The 15,313-nt window shown below is 34.8% G+C and overlaps 1 protein-coding gene across 7 annotated transcripts in view; it reads left to right on the top strand.

Moving 5' to 3' along the window:
* Positions 1–3,925: 3,925 nt before the first annotated feature.
* The window catches only part of LOC134824928 (uncharacterized), a 33,184-nt gene continuing 21,796 nt past the window's right edge, over positions 3,926–15,313 (top strand). For all 7 annotated transcript variants that reach the window (XM_063836940.1, XM_063836937.1, XM_063836943.1 and 4 more), the window contains exons 1-5: positions 3,926–4,460; positions 4,656–4,808; positions 5,755–5,825; positions 6,746–6,824; positions 6,939–7,031. In XM_063836940.1, coding sequence (XP_063693010.1) covers positions 3,983–4,460; positions 4,656–4,808; positions 5,755–5,825; positions 6,746–6,824; positions 6,939–7,031 — 874 coding nt within the window. In that variant the 5' untranslated portion in view covers positions 3,926–3,982. The remainder of the gene's footprint in view (positions 4,461–4,655; positions 4,809–5,754; positions 5,826–6,745; positions 6,825–6,938; positions 7,032–15,313) is intronic.

The raw sequence follows: 15,313 nt of genomic DNA, 5'->3' as shown, positions 1-15,313 counted from the left end.
AGGATTGCCACCATTTGTTTTAACAAACTTTCAATGTTCGGGAATCCCGATTTCCGGGAAATCCCGGGAAATTCCCGATTTTTCGGGAATCTAGGAAATTTTTCCCGATTTTCGGAAATCCCGGAATTTATTTCGGTCGGGATTCCCAAATTCTGGGATTTAAAAATGAGATCGGGAATGACGCCAATCTCGGATTATTTAGCTCGTTTTTTTGGTAAAATGAGTCCGATCCATATATTGGACCGTAGACGAGTCCAACTCGGCGCGCGTCCTGGTAGGTTGTAAACCTACAAGACAAGAGCTGCTGTCGGACAAATGTCCTTTTAACTGCATATCACAGTATATGCAGTACTCGGCCTGGTCTGCTACCTTTGAAGTTTGAGCAACTCATTAAATGATTGTGTGGTATTGACGGGGATGCAGGCCACACTTTGTGTTTGTTGTTTTGATCTACAAATAAAGAAGAGTGTATAATGAAGTTTAATTAATTAAATTCTTTTGGATAAATAAAGGTAACGAATATCTGTCGAGATTTTTTTCTTTCTTATAGTTTATTCCATCTGATGTCTGATTGTACCAACATGTCTGTCGTATATTGTTTTTAGACGTTAGTGTTACCAATAAGCAGTTTAAAGGAAAATGAGAATTTTTTGTTGGAGAATTCTAAATTATTATAGTTTTCTCTTTGTTAGGAGAGCCGCTCTGACATTAGTAGCTTGTACCATTCTTGGTTACTAGTTGCTAATATGAGCGGGATATAAATACTTTGTTATTATATTATTATTATTATTATAGAGCAACTAATTATTTCATCAACAGTATGTACCATGTAAAATGCAAAAAATACCTTTTTGTATTTATGTATCCTGGCCTTCCTGTATATTATGTAAAATGCAAAAATATTTTTTTTGAAAAGCTAGCTGATGAGCTGTCTAATTTAAGAACTCTTGTCATGTCAATCATACAGTGCATAAAAAAGTAAAGAAAGAAAGTGAACAAGATTTTATCCAGCTCCACGGTCATCAACAGAATTATAAAGCAATAGTGTGCAGTATTCAATATTAAAACAGCAGACTTAGCCACAAACTATAATTTTTTACTCTCAATGGTTTTACTCAGATTTGTTCCATTTCACCTTTTTGTAAAAAGGCAATAGTGAAAGGTTACGAATGGACGTTTTTGCAGAAAAACGTGGATTTTGGAGAGCGGTAGGCGGGTCTGAATATGTCGTGTTCTGTCCTTCTGTTAGTAACCATGTCAATTCATATATTAAGATGCAATGAAACTACCAGACCACAATGTATGGGGACTTGCCACCCCATGGCAACATTAAAATATATCGATTCTGTTACATCGTTTCCTGTTAATATAAAACTCTGTTACAAAATGAACTGGGATCTGGCAATACTACACCTTAGTTCGATAAAATATGACAAAGTAATGTACAACTAGACTTAAGTAAAAGTCTGAATGAATATAGAAAACAAACTTATATACTGCTTGAAAGCTAAATAATAAACTGCGAAAGAGTAGTCAACGTGATATAAAACTGTTCCGATACGACCAAAGAGAGAAAGAAATAGATCCTGCGGAAGAGGTAACATGCATAGCCATAAGGAATTATAACGAATTACAGGGATTGGCCTTACACACAATATAATTATATAATGAAGTCATTAACTGTGAAATTGTGCCAGTGTTTGAGGATACACGCTGGCTGACTATTAATAAATAATTTAAGATATCTGTGTTAGATTTTTCGTTCATAATTATGGGTGATCAGTTTATCAATTAATAATTTAACATCATGAATAAATTCATTAACTACTGAGGAGGATCTGCATATCCTATTCTTTCTTTCTTTCTTTCTTTCTTTCTTTCTTTCTTTCTTTCTTTCTCGAAACATGTATCCTATTGTATTTCATTATTGTATTAAAATGTAAAGATATACTATAACTAGATATTACAACGAAATAGCGGTATACCAAATTGGCCCTTGATATTAACTATAACCGTGTTGATGGTTTTAAATTTTGTATGTTGTAAGTATTATATTTTAGTTTGTGAAGCGTTTACTCCTCCCCTCAGCAAGACAGTTAGATTGTAGATTAATGATAATAATTGTCAAATGACGTTATATATAATTATATAACAGTTATAAATGTTCAATAGTTGTAGAGCGATTTCAAGAGTAGTGGTCCACAGGGGCCCGAAAAAGCCGTACAGGCACTTGGGTCCTTATCCTTGTCACTAATCTCAATTGGATTCGGTTTACACAAAACATGAACATTTAGACACATTGACACGATATTTATTAGAAAGCAAAAAGTATAAAATAATACGTGCGTGCGCGGCTTGAGCCGCGCCGCATAAGAACGGATGCGTGCAGGGGCTGGAGTACGCTTGTATGTAGATTAATGAAATGTTGCATTGTAAATATTGAGAATTGACGATATATTATGATCTAATAGTAAATTTCACAAAGCTGGCTTTGGATTTAGGTAAGATTATAATTCATTCAAAAAAACCACGGATAGTTTAAATTTATTTCTATTTGTCGTACAATCATAAACAATTTAATCCTGTTTTCAAGAATGCGCGGCTTTGGCGGCCAGTTATTGACTTATACATTAAATTGGATTTTAAATAGAAATGTGAATATATTAAAATTTGAAACTTTCAAAACGGAGGCTTATAAATATTATTATATTATGATTGTAAAATAAAGGATAAAATTTTAAATTTGTTTCACTAAATTTGTTTCACTATATAGTTCGCCTACAAATATTCCATATGAAGGTTTCACAGGTACGTTGGAGCTAAGGTTAGGAAAAGTGACGACTTTAAAACTGAAATCACGTCGTTTGTCATATAATTTAGTGTATGTAATTTATACTTTTTGAGTGTGTCTAACCTTATATTTAGACAATAACTATAGTTGGATTTATTTATGAATATCATTGATAAACACATGATTTTATCACTTACACCTGATTTTGATTTGGGACCTTTCTTAAGCTTAAATCCTTTAGAAGAAAGGTCAGGTCTTTTTGGGGGGGGGGGGGGAGCGCCCCCTCTGATGCCCCTATACTCACGCCGCCCCCTACTATTAGAATGATCCGATCCCATTTCTCACCTCAAGTTATCTTATACTTACGCAAAACATAGTTTGTTGGCGTTCCTTTTGAATTTTAGCTGCATGTCTCTTGAGTTCATATAACATATAAATTTTCTATCAAATTATAGAAAATATGGCTGAGACCCAAAACTTATGACCCGAAATTATATATTTATCGAATGAATCTAATTTAGATAATGAAAAGGAAGCCTAAGCTACATATTCTCTGTGACTTTTAGTACAAATGTTTGATAAAATGTGGATACTAAAGCCTAAAAACCACCAGAAATGTTAAAAATCACTAATTATATTACAGTTGCAGTCAGTGGCATAACTTTACCTGTTGGCGCCCCCCGCACAGTGGGGTCAGTGGGGCCCTTCACTACACCACTGGTTGCAGTTGTTGTCTTTTGCAAGGGTGAATTTACTTGATTTGATATTTATTTTCAGAATCAATATAAAATCGTATGTTGACTATATAAACTAATGATTACATTTTAGATTGATGCCCAAATTTACAAACTAGTTCTAGCCAAAAAAATCCACAACAAATGTTGTTCCTAGGATGTTGCAGCAAAGTATTCTAAATTTACAGAGCTGTGTCAAATGTTTGACATCTGGACTGGTTGTAAAAAATTGTAAACGTTTTACAAAGAAAACGAACATAAAATATAGCTGATTACTCCTTCATTAACTCATCTACAGATGTTTGAGAATGTACTATTAATGTATTGTGAACACCCTGTATATTATGTATAGTGTATATAATATTATACAAATATCAATAAATCAATTATCAGTATCATTGCAGGCATGATTAATGGCTACTGGATTTAGCTTCACACTTTGGACCTTCACAAATAGATGACAAAAAATGCAGACACAAAGTTCGGATCTCTATCATGGGTTGAATTAGTTCCTGACTCTGAAGATAGCCCTTCCTCTCGCTCTGGGCATTCTCTTATATTCTTTGAAGGATCTCTATACCTTTTTGGAGGAAAAGATGAATATTCAGCAAGTAATGAACTTTGGCAGTACCACACTGAAGCAGCCGTCTGGACTAAACTCTCATATTCTGGAAAAGCTCCCCCTAGACTATTCAATCATAGTGCTATACTATACGATAAAAAAGTTTTCATATTTGGTGGGTCATTAGGGTCCAGTTTTTCATTGTGGGTTTTTGACTTTTCGGTGTACGAATGGGAGAAATATCAGACTGGAGATAACTGGCCTCTCAACCGTCACTCCCAGTCAGTGTCTATTCTCAATAACACTGTGTACATGTACGGAGGTTACACTTACCTTGGTTGTGAAAGTAACGAGCTGTGGACGTATGATCTGGGTAGGTAATGTTGCAGAATACAATACATATTGTTAACTGGTATACATGAATTCTATATAGTAACATCTTCAATCTACATGTATATTATACATGTAGATGTTTGAATTCACAATCATATCAGCAATCTGTGTATAATATGCTTCACAATTGTTTGGAAGGGTTGTTTGGTGTTTAAAAGAATTTTCCTTACCCCAGATGATAACGAATGGTGTAAAGTGGAGACCGCTGAAACCAACACTCCACCAGCAATGTTCGGTCACACGGCCGTGTTCAGTGGACCTGTGATGTGGCTATTTGGAGGTAGTGCTCAAAGGGAAATTATCAACTCTCTCTGGTCTTATGATACTGGTCAGTTTATTATGAGGTGTCGGGTCAGAGAGTTACCAAGTTAGTAGGATACTAAGTTACTAAGTTACTAAGTAACTAGGTTAATAAGTTACCAAGTTACTAAGTTACTAGGTTACTAAGTTACTAGGTTAATAAGTTACCAAGTTACTAAGTTATTAGGTTACTAAGTTACTAAGTTACTAAGTTACTAGGTAACTAAGTTATTAAGTTACTAAGTTACAACTAATATTCAGTTTGAAATTAGATTTGTAATGTCATGGTGCTCTAAAATAATGCATAAATTTGTGTAAATTTGGCCACCTCAAATGATGTTTCCAATTATATCTAATATGTTATTATGACAATGATAAAATTTCCAGTAGAATTCAATGTTATCATTATTATCATAATATGTATGCCTGGAAGTGGATTTGTTAAGCTTACGTTTTGGCAAATTGGCAATGTTTTGTAAGATACAAATCGATATAATAATTATGTCAAGGATCTTAATTAAATATGGTGTTGTAAATCTAACTTATTACTTTATTTAGAGACACAACAGTGGACTGGGGTGTTGTAAATCTAACTTATTACTTTATTTAGAGACACAACAGTGGACTGGGGTGTTGTAAATCTAACTTATTACTTTATTTAGAGACACAACAGTGGACTGGGGTGTTGTAAATCTAACTTATTACTTTATTTAGAGACACAACAGTGGACTGGGGTGTTGTAAATCTAACTTATTACTTTATTTAGAGACACAAAAGTGGACTGGGGTGTTGTAAATCTAACTTATTACTTTATTTAGAGACACAACAGTGGACTGGGGTGTTGTAAATCTAACTTATTACTTTATTTAGAGACACAAAAGTGGACTGGGGTGTTGTAAATCTAACTTATTACTTTATTTAGAGACACAACAGTGGACTGGGGTGTTGTAAATCTAACTTATTACTTTATTTAGAAACACAACAGTGGACTCACCATGTCAAAGTGTTTTCTCCACCGCCTCTTTACTATCACATTGCAATTGTCGTGAGTGAAATTTTTGATTCTTACCACTTACAGTATCATGGAAAATATTGTGATCTAGCTGGATTATCTCTAACTTTAACTGTGGTTTTTTAAGGGGGCCGGGGGGAGGGGGGGGGGTCTTCATCAAAATTCTCTCGAAATCGACTTTATAGTTGTTTCTGATAGAGGGGAGTGATATCTATCAGCTGCTTTTGGTCCCATAGAAAAATATTGTTCCTAGCCAAAATTATCGCCGGTCAAAGGTCAGCGCTTATTTGTAATTGTATTGCGCAAGCGATTTTCAATCGCGCGTTCTGAAAATCGAGTCTAAAAATCTACCTTCTCCTACATTTTTTGAGCAATCACCCTTTAACTTTCAGGATATGTTCTTAGGATCAGTTAAAAGAGAACTTTAGAGCCAGAATTTTGAGATAGGCCTTTAAAGATTTTTAATTTGATTTTGAAAATTTTGGACCTTGATTTTTAGAGGTCCAAGATTTTCAAAATCGGATTAAAAATCTTTAAAGGCCTATCTCAAAATTCTGGCTCTAGAGTTCTCTTCTAAATGATCCTAAAAACATATCCTGAAAGTTTGAGGGTGATTGCTCAAAAAATGTAGGAGAAGGTAGATTTTTAGACTCGATTTTCAGAACGCGCGATTGAAAATCGCTTGCGCAATACAATTACAAATAAGCGCTGACCTTTGACCGGCGATAATTTTGGCTAGGAACAATATTTTTCTATGGGACCAAAAGCAGCTGATAGATATCACTCCCCTCTATCAGAAACAACTATAAAGTCGATTTCGAGAGAATTTTGATGAAGACCCCCCCGGCCCCCTTAAAAGTGAGGCAGTATTTGAATATAGCTATTATAAAATTATGATCATTGATGTGCCTGATATAGTTAATAGTACTTATTTAATGTGAATTCTCTTTCAGACTGGTGATGTGATGCTAATATACGGTGGTTTTGATGAAGGAGTAAAAGCTTACACGGGCATGTGGCGATTTAACTTCGGTACGTGCTCTCCTCCGTTATCTATTGAACTTAGAATACATTTTCCCCAGATTATTGCCAGTACATGAGAACGCTTGTACTTCTTGAATATAGAAGCTAATACAAATCCCCCAGAAACAGAAGTATGGACCCAGATGGTGTCTACTGAGTTACCTGCTCTGGCTGGTCACGCTGTGGCTGTCTCTTACGTTAAATCAACACGCAATGGTTTGTTACATATTATTTTTATAGAAAAGTAGAAACATTGAACGTGACAGCACTAAATTTAGTTTCTTGAGATTAAAAAGGAGTTTCTCTTCTAGTGCTGAAATGTTTTGACTGTTTTATCTTCACGATTCGATTGAGAAGCACTACCCGGAAGCAGTACTCGCCACTAACACCTTAAAATGTTTAAATTTGATTACAAAATTTAATTATAATTATGTAATTATAATTATAATTCTAACAATCAATTTAGAAAACACTGTATTCCTGCCATACTGATACATCTACAATATAGATAGGCAATTTAGATCAATCTGGTACACAACTTTACTGTTCAATCTTAATACGCCAATAGACCTTATTGAATAGTCTATAATCAGTTCTTAAAAAAGTGAACGTATCCATAATATATAATTTTACAGGACCCTTTTATATCTTAATCAGGCTAAATGAGGTTAAAGTTAAAGTCAAGTATTTTTATTATTTTACGTATAGTAGTAATGTGTGTGTTAGTATGTGACTGTTATTCTAGAAAAGTGATATCAGAGACAATAAGAATGAGCGATGTGCATAACGTTACCACTTGACATGCATCAGATTGTAATTTTAAAAGAAATAATTATCTTTGCTGAACATGACGTATTCTTGCAATTATTAATACATCAAACTTGTTGCCACGTTCAACCTTAAGACTAAAATAGTTGAATACACTTCCTTTCTTGATCGTATTAAGATAATATAATTTGAGTGCACATATTATGCTATGAAAAGGTAGTTAAAGGGATCATGAAGTGTCCCCGACTTAATCGTCAAAACATTTCACATATACTATCACATAGAAACACTAATATAACAATAGGGCTCGGAATTCCCAGATTCGTAACTTAATTATGTCGCGTGAAATCGATACAGGAAGATCGCCCTAAATTGTTGGATAGTGGCTAACTGTCAGACACCGCAATAGAAACAGTGTTAAAATGCACATTTTTATTCATGTGCTGTGGCGCCAATTTAATTGATAAAATCTTCAAATTAACGACACTTGATAGATTTGACTTTTATCTTTCGAAAATTGTGGTTGTATAATGTGCATAATATACACAAGCATCAAATAATTGTCTTATAAGTTTACGTACTGCTGTGTAAAGTTGTAGGAAGAAAAACATTCAATTACCAAACGCTAAATAACAATACACGTTAGAAAGAACCTATTACTTAAAATAACCTTAAATTATAGATAGTTTTTTCTTGATACAAACATTTACTTGTTAAGTTCATGGCAAAATATGTCCATCATCAGTTCCGATACTGATAAAACCCGTATACCTTGATCCATCTGTGTTTGGAAACTTTTCCCGGATCGCCGACACAACACATGATGGAAGTACGTATCGAACCTTTCTATCCAATTGCAAAGCTTGAGCTACTATACTATGAAAACACGTGCCGCAGTCGACATCAAACGCGAAAATTTGTAACAGCTCTGACTTAGTTATTAATTCTTTAATTGGAAGATAAGACTTTTATCTACGGGGTACAGACTACGGATACATATGTTAGGTTCGTGTTTACACATTACACGTTATTCAAGAAAGCACACATTTGCAAGCTTTAAAATACAAAGACCGTACAGAACGAAAGTAAACAAATTGAACACTGATCGTGCTACATTCAAAGTCCATAAAGTGAGCTGTCTTTAATTGCTTGTAGGAACTAGATTTATCGCTGTACACCAAATTTAGGAAGATATGTGAAATATAATGGTTTATACCTGATGGTAATCTTGTCCGTTCAACAAAAAAACCAACAGAAAACTTGTTATGGACAATTAAAATCAGGCGTTTTTACACATGTCGTATATGCTCTCCCGTCACCTAGCCACTACTTGGAAAAATGTAATTGATATACCCCATATTATCTCAGCTTGTGAAGCAATTACGACGGAGCTATTTTGGGATTGTGGCAGAATTACTAAGCCTAGCTCACTACCCAAGTTTCGAGAATTTTTGAAGAATTCGCAAATTTACACTTCATGATCTCTTTAAGTAGTTGGGGGGGGGGGGGGGGGGGGGGGCTGTTTAGGAGTCACATAGTTTATAAGTTCTAACAAGGTGTACGTTTTACTTCTCCTCTGTAGTTGCGATCTTGACGATTGAAACGACCTCTTTAATTAAACAAAATATTTCGAATATACGACATCTTCATCTTACTATCTATAAAGCGAGACGATATAATATATGGATATGTTTATTGTTTATCCGTACCATTTTAGTGAAACCAGGGCATCAACTTTAACGCGACTTTCCGCAAAAACCGTAAAAGATATACAACTGAAACATTTTTACTGGGTCAAATGCTTTAATGGCCTCTAAATCAGCATGAAAAAATAACAAATTGGCCAAGGACTCAAGGAATAGGAGTTTTAGAGCCCAAAATTTTGACCCCCAAGTGGTGTCAAAAACGCGAATTAAATAGGTAATAATTATTTTAGTCTCTTGAGTCTTGGCACCACTTAAATCACTTTAAGGGTTATACGGGTTCCTGCTAGTTAAGTAGTTAGTCTAAACTATTAGTATATTATGGAAAGAAAGGATAGAAGGAGAAAAAGGTTTCCAGCGTTGATAATTGGTTTGAATTTTAAGGTTTATTATTTGCACATACTTCCCGAATCTGGTAAGGACTTGTTAATCACATGAATCTCAATAATTTGGTTGGAAATCATACGTGAATCCAAAAAGCTGGCACAATTCAGATCAAGCTCACACAATTTCAATATTGAGACTGGACGTCATGGAATCCACAAAAGAAATCAGACCATATACCTCAGATATGTAAAGCTTGCTCAACAGAGGACAGGGACGTGGACGTGCTCGAAAATTTCGCTGAAATGCCATTCTCCGACCCGCCACCCGGACCCCATCATCGAAGATGAGGTACACATCCTCCGGACCTGCTTTCTGTATGAAGATCACCGACATCGCTTTAGTCAGAGAGCCAAAACAGGTCTTTTCGCTAACTTAGAGCTTTAGAGGGGCTATTCACAGATGCAGCGAGGTTCCTGGTGAGAGCAAATAACAGGCGTTTACCGAAGAAGGAAGTCACTAAGAAGGATCCGCTGAAGGCCAGCTGTAAAGTCTCCGCTACACCTCAACAGAACTCCTCTGTGGAAACGTGACGGCCAAGTTAAGCTTCATTTCATTAAGACACTGAACTAGACTGTTGATATTCGGTTACCTATTCATATTATCATATCATAGCATTATGGAACATGCTCATGGGAATTCGGATAATTGGCAGTTAAATTATTATTTTCGCACTTGTTTCTCTTTCGATAAAGATGTGACGAAGTTAAATTTTAATGATTTTTCAATTTTTATTTTAAGAACATTCTTGCAACTTTATTTGTTTATTTCTCTATTGATGTATAGACATAGTAAAGACTTGAGTGTTAGGGCTCTCATTGACAAAATCTATGTTTAATCCTGTTTTAATCCTGTTAATCCTGTTTATGATAGAGATTCCTTAATGAATGTATTAAAAAATTGCGAAACTCATTGTCAATATATTATGAGAGATTTACAGTACAATTTACAGTTAAAATCCTCCTTTCATATTTCATTTTTCTTGTGCAGCCATATTCATCAAGTCAAATATTTTGATTTTACAAGATTTTTTTTTTTTTTTTTTTTTTTTTTTTTTTTTGTTTTAAATCATCTCAAATGTTATATTCGTTGTAATCTCTCCATTGATGAATGTGCGATATTTGTGTGAGTTTTCTTTTTTTCTTTGATCGGCTTGTGGATATTTTTAATGAGATAAAGAGTGACTATCAAAGAAATCCTATTAGTTTTTCTCCTTTTGACCCGGCCCATTTAGTTAAATATTTATTATAAAAACAATTAAGAGTCGTATCTTTGATTAATGTTTACTTACTTAAGATATTCAGCATAATTCAATAATTCAATAAATGTTTCAATTTTTTTAAAATAAGATAGCTTTTTAAATGATCAACACTTTAATTAGATTCATAAATTTCCGCCGTTATTTCAGAACGTTCTGAAAAAAAAACCTCATCATCCGATGAGTTTTTTTTCCTCCTTGTGGTTTCCCTTTTTTTCTTCTTTTACATTTGGTTTATAATTGTTAAATGCCTTTTTTAAAAGTTTGTATCTTTAAAACATAAATAGTGTACGCAATATCAGCTCAAAAATATAACGATACTAGTGTTATAATACCTTATTCAAAATCAGCATTTCGATTCAATTGGTTTTCTAAAAGTTATAAAGAAATTGGGGAATTTTTTGATAATTTGAATAAGTTATTACCTTAACACTTATATTTAAAATCGGGATAATAATATTAATCCACTTCATTTTAAGTAAATGTTTGTAAGATAAGTAATCGAATCGAGATATATAATATCTATCAGCGTCAAATATACTTTATAGCATGAAACTAATCCTAATTCATTCAAACCTTTTGTCTTATATTATCATGAATTGATCATAAAAATAAAATACCTTTCTAAATCTCTATTTTCTATATTTTACAGTCTGGTCTTAATTTTATACGGTTAGAAGCACGCCAAACCGAATTAAAAGTTTTGGATGGGCCTTAAAAGCAATCACTCTCCATTAAAGTTACTTATGATAATCATCAATTATTATGTTTTATCATTGGAAGATGGGAAAGGACCTAGAATGAACTTGCTATCTGTTTTAGAAGTGATTTTAATAGTAGAAAATTTGCAAATGAGGAACACTTGCATGATCATTGACGAAATTGGAGATGTAGCTGCATGCAATAGATGTTGGGAAAAATCTGTTTCAAGGGTACAGTTTACACTTTCCGCATTATGGTATTTTTAAGAATCATTTGTCGGTAAGATCCTCGTTTTATAATAATAATATCATCAAATTTAAAATACGTAGTTCCTGTTTATTGTATCTCATAAATAATTTTGTCTGCATCTTCTTGCAACTCCCATTCTGCTTATCAGCATATTAGATTAAAACTTTAAAGTCGTTGATTCTGATTTTTACGGAGATAAAATCATCTAACTTGGTCTTGTTATGCAGCTGTGTCTCTCTTGTTATAGCCCCCTTGCTCGATCAGAGTTGGTGAAATCGTTTTTTGTTGTCTTGTACTCCAGTCATCTTGCTGTGCCTGGAAGTTCTCGTCTTGACTCTGCCTACACAATCCGGCTCAATGATGTTAGCTGTTGATAATCGTTGAAATTCTTGACTTAACTCTCGGTAATTCTTGAAACCAGGATTAGGGTTCGAAGTTCTTGGGATTGGTACGTAAAAGGTTTGTTACAGTGTCATCATAGATTAGGGGGTTTTTGATGAGTTGTATGGTAGAATAATCATGGAAGGAAAACAGGCCATTACCAGGGGTGTTGCATCTAGGGATCAAGGGAATGTAGGACACAGATCACTATGAGGGCACCCAGCAAAGGAAAATCTGTAGTGATGATGATGGTGATACTAAGTTCATTTTTCTATTGCGTTGCGTTATCTGTCGTTCCCTCCTGTACTGAGTCAAACTTTTAGAAGATTTGTGAAAGATTGATGCCAATGAATTGGTATGATGCTGTAATGAAAAAGAAGCTAAACAAAGTTCAGGGAAAGAATTGCCCTTTACCAAGTGCCTTCTGTGGATCATTTTCTTTGACAAAAAATTTGAAGAGGCAGACTCCTCATTTCCATAGAAAAATCTTACCTTTTGTATGTTTTTTGTGTAAATTTCATACTGTTATGTTGAGAATTACATCCGGACATCATTTTGTTGATCATATGCCAACTTAGGTTGTTTCCTTCATTCTACCAAAGTATCTTGCAAGACGCAAATACAAATAGGCGTCTGCTTGTTCATTGTTCAATAAATATTTTGCTCTTCTGCTTATTTTACTCCATTGACGAATAAATCCCCAAATTTGGAGATAATTGGGATAACAGAATGAATAATGGAAAGCCAACGTCATCATACAAACACCTCCTGCAACTTGGAGTGATTTTATTAAGGTAACTTCTCGGAATTCTCATAGAATTATTGTATTCCATGAATTCGGGTGAGGGCTCAGTGCACACATAGCAAAAAGGCGACGAGACTTGAGATCGATGTGCTAAGAACACCAATAAATTGAACAGTGGATGCTGTATCCAAACCAATTGCTGGATTCAAATTGTTCCTTGGAAGATTACACCATCATAAACTGATATGACGAATATAAGTATATACCAACTAAAACCGAGCATTATAGAAAGATTCATCATGATGTGGAACTGATTGAACAGAGCTACTGTGGTTTGGTTTTCAGCTTCTTCAAAGTTCCTGTATTTTTGGACAGGTGATAGATTTGCCAGACGGCTAGAATTCTCTAACCCACGATGAAAACATTTGAGAGCATTTCCCTTCTAGAATCTGTCTGAACACTGGCTATTACATTCGTCCGTTAATCCTGGCAGTCAAATGAATCCGGCACATTTCTTTGTCACCGGTTTTTTTGTTTTTTTTTATGGTTTTATGATAAGCTACCGTCACACTTAAAATTATTTGTGAGCTGTCTCTATCCGAGCATCCCCGCATTATCGATGAGATTGCATACTTGGGAATAATCAATGCAAGTGATATTGTTGGTCACAGACAAATATCTTTCGTATAAATATTTCCATTGGATTTTCTGACAAAGTTAGGTTTTAGATGAGCTTATTGGCTATCGTTGCTATTCTATCACGTTCTTATTGACTGAGACAAGCCTCATATCTAGGGATATTTCTCAGTGGACAGAGAACTGAAACACTTGTCTGCACATTCTCGTGTACAAATAATGTTCTCCAAAATGTGGTCACAATTTTGAAGAATGTTAGGCATGATACACGTTGTATTGGTTCTCCGTAAACGTTTTCATTTGTAAAATCTAACGTGCTGATTAGTGAAGCCATGATTTTGAAGTTTTGAGTGTTTTTTATCCCCTTTATGCAGTATGGATAAATGCTTTTTCATGCTTTTGTCAGTTGATTTTAAAAAGGCTGTGGGACAGGTTTCGGTTGTTTGCGGGACTCAGAGCAGATCTTATTTTCATATCCGCATGTTTAAAACTCCATCACATAGTTTACTAATTCCCATATCCAGGGGTACCCATAGACAAGGAACCATTTTCACACTTCTCGTGGATGGTAAACAAATCGACAATAAATGGGCCATCTGTCATCTCGTCGATTTCATTCAAAAGTCTTAAACCCGTTCTCTTACCAAGCTAGCTTTAGTACTAGGGAGTTCCCTTTTCTGACCGCAGCGTCTTTCACACTTTATCCAGTGTATTTTGTTTGCACAAAAGACCAGTTTCATCATTTTATCATAGCAGTCTTGTGACCATCACACATTAAGTGCCCTGTGAACAGTACACTGACTTGGGGGAAGTTGGGGGCATGGGTTTCAAAATTATCATCACAAATTGCCTTTCTACCAATGCAGATTATATATATTGAACAGAGGACAATATCCGTCAACAAGACACCATACCCCTATTCTGGCGGGGATCTGACAACAGTTTGTTTGTGTTGAAGCATCCTGCAGTACCCTAAGGTTTAAGTTATGTCTGACACTTTAAGTCGTGTACATCTTGTAAAGTTGTGTAATGGACTGTAACTTTAGTTCTGGATGTTCACAACGTGTACTGTGTTTTCATTAGTTACGTTACAGTTAGCTTCGTTCCTATCCGTTAACAAAGTTCTGAAATCCATTACATATAAAATTGCGATCGTATGTACTTTTACTATTCCTGCTATAGATGGAATGTCACAATACATACCGTAAACTGTATCCGTTTACATGTAGCCTCATCTTCCACAGTTGTCTGTATCACACACATCATTACAGATTTTGTTCGGACGCTATCTGTCCCCACTCGGCATAGTTATCATTTCGTGCATCCCACTTCATCTAGTTCTGTATTGACACAGTCAGATTGTCCATTGCAAATTATATCATCATATTCTATCATGTTCATGATTCTACCCCATCTATTCTTACACATAAATCCTCCACAAAGAATGTTGCCCTTTGTTATCCCCATATTATATTTTTATCTTTAAAATTTGGCCCAGCCTGATAAAAGTGGGATCATCTGAACAGAAAGCTGACCACTCTTTGCAATTTTTTCGTCCAATAATGTTCCTCTGTATGTGGCACTTATAGAGGCGTGTGATCCTCGTCTCAACATAACCTGTTTCAAAAATCTCCGTTTCTGTAAAATTGCACGACTCTGCAAAGTGTTTTCA

This window comes from Bolinopsis microptera, chromosome 13 (genome assembly GCF_026151205.1).
Source record: "Bolinopsis microptera isolate Bmic1 chromosome 13, MBARI_Bmic_1.0, whole genome shotgun sequence".
In the NCBI taxonomy this organism is placed as follows: domain Eukaryota; kingdom Metazoa; phylum Ctenophora; class Tentaculata; order Lobata; family Bolinopsidae; genus Bolinopsis; species Bolinopsis microptera.
Note: the sequence above shows the minus strand (reverse complement) of the source record. Positions and strands in the feature narration are given on the sequence as shown.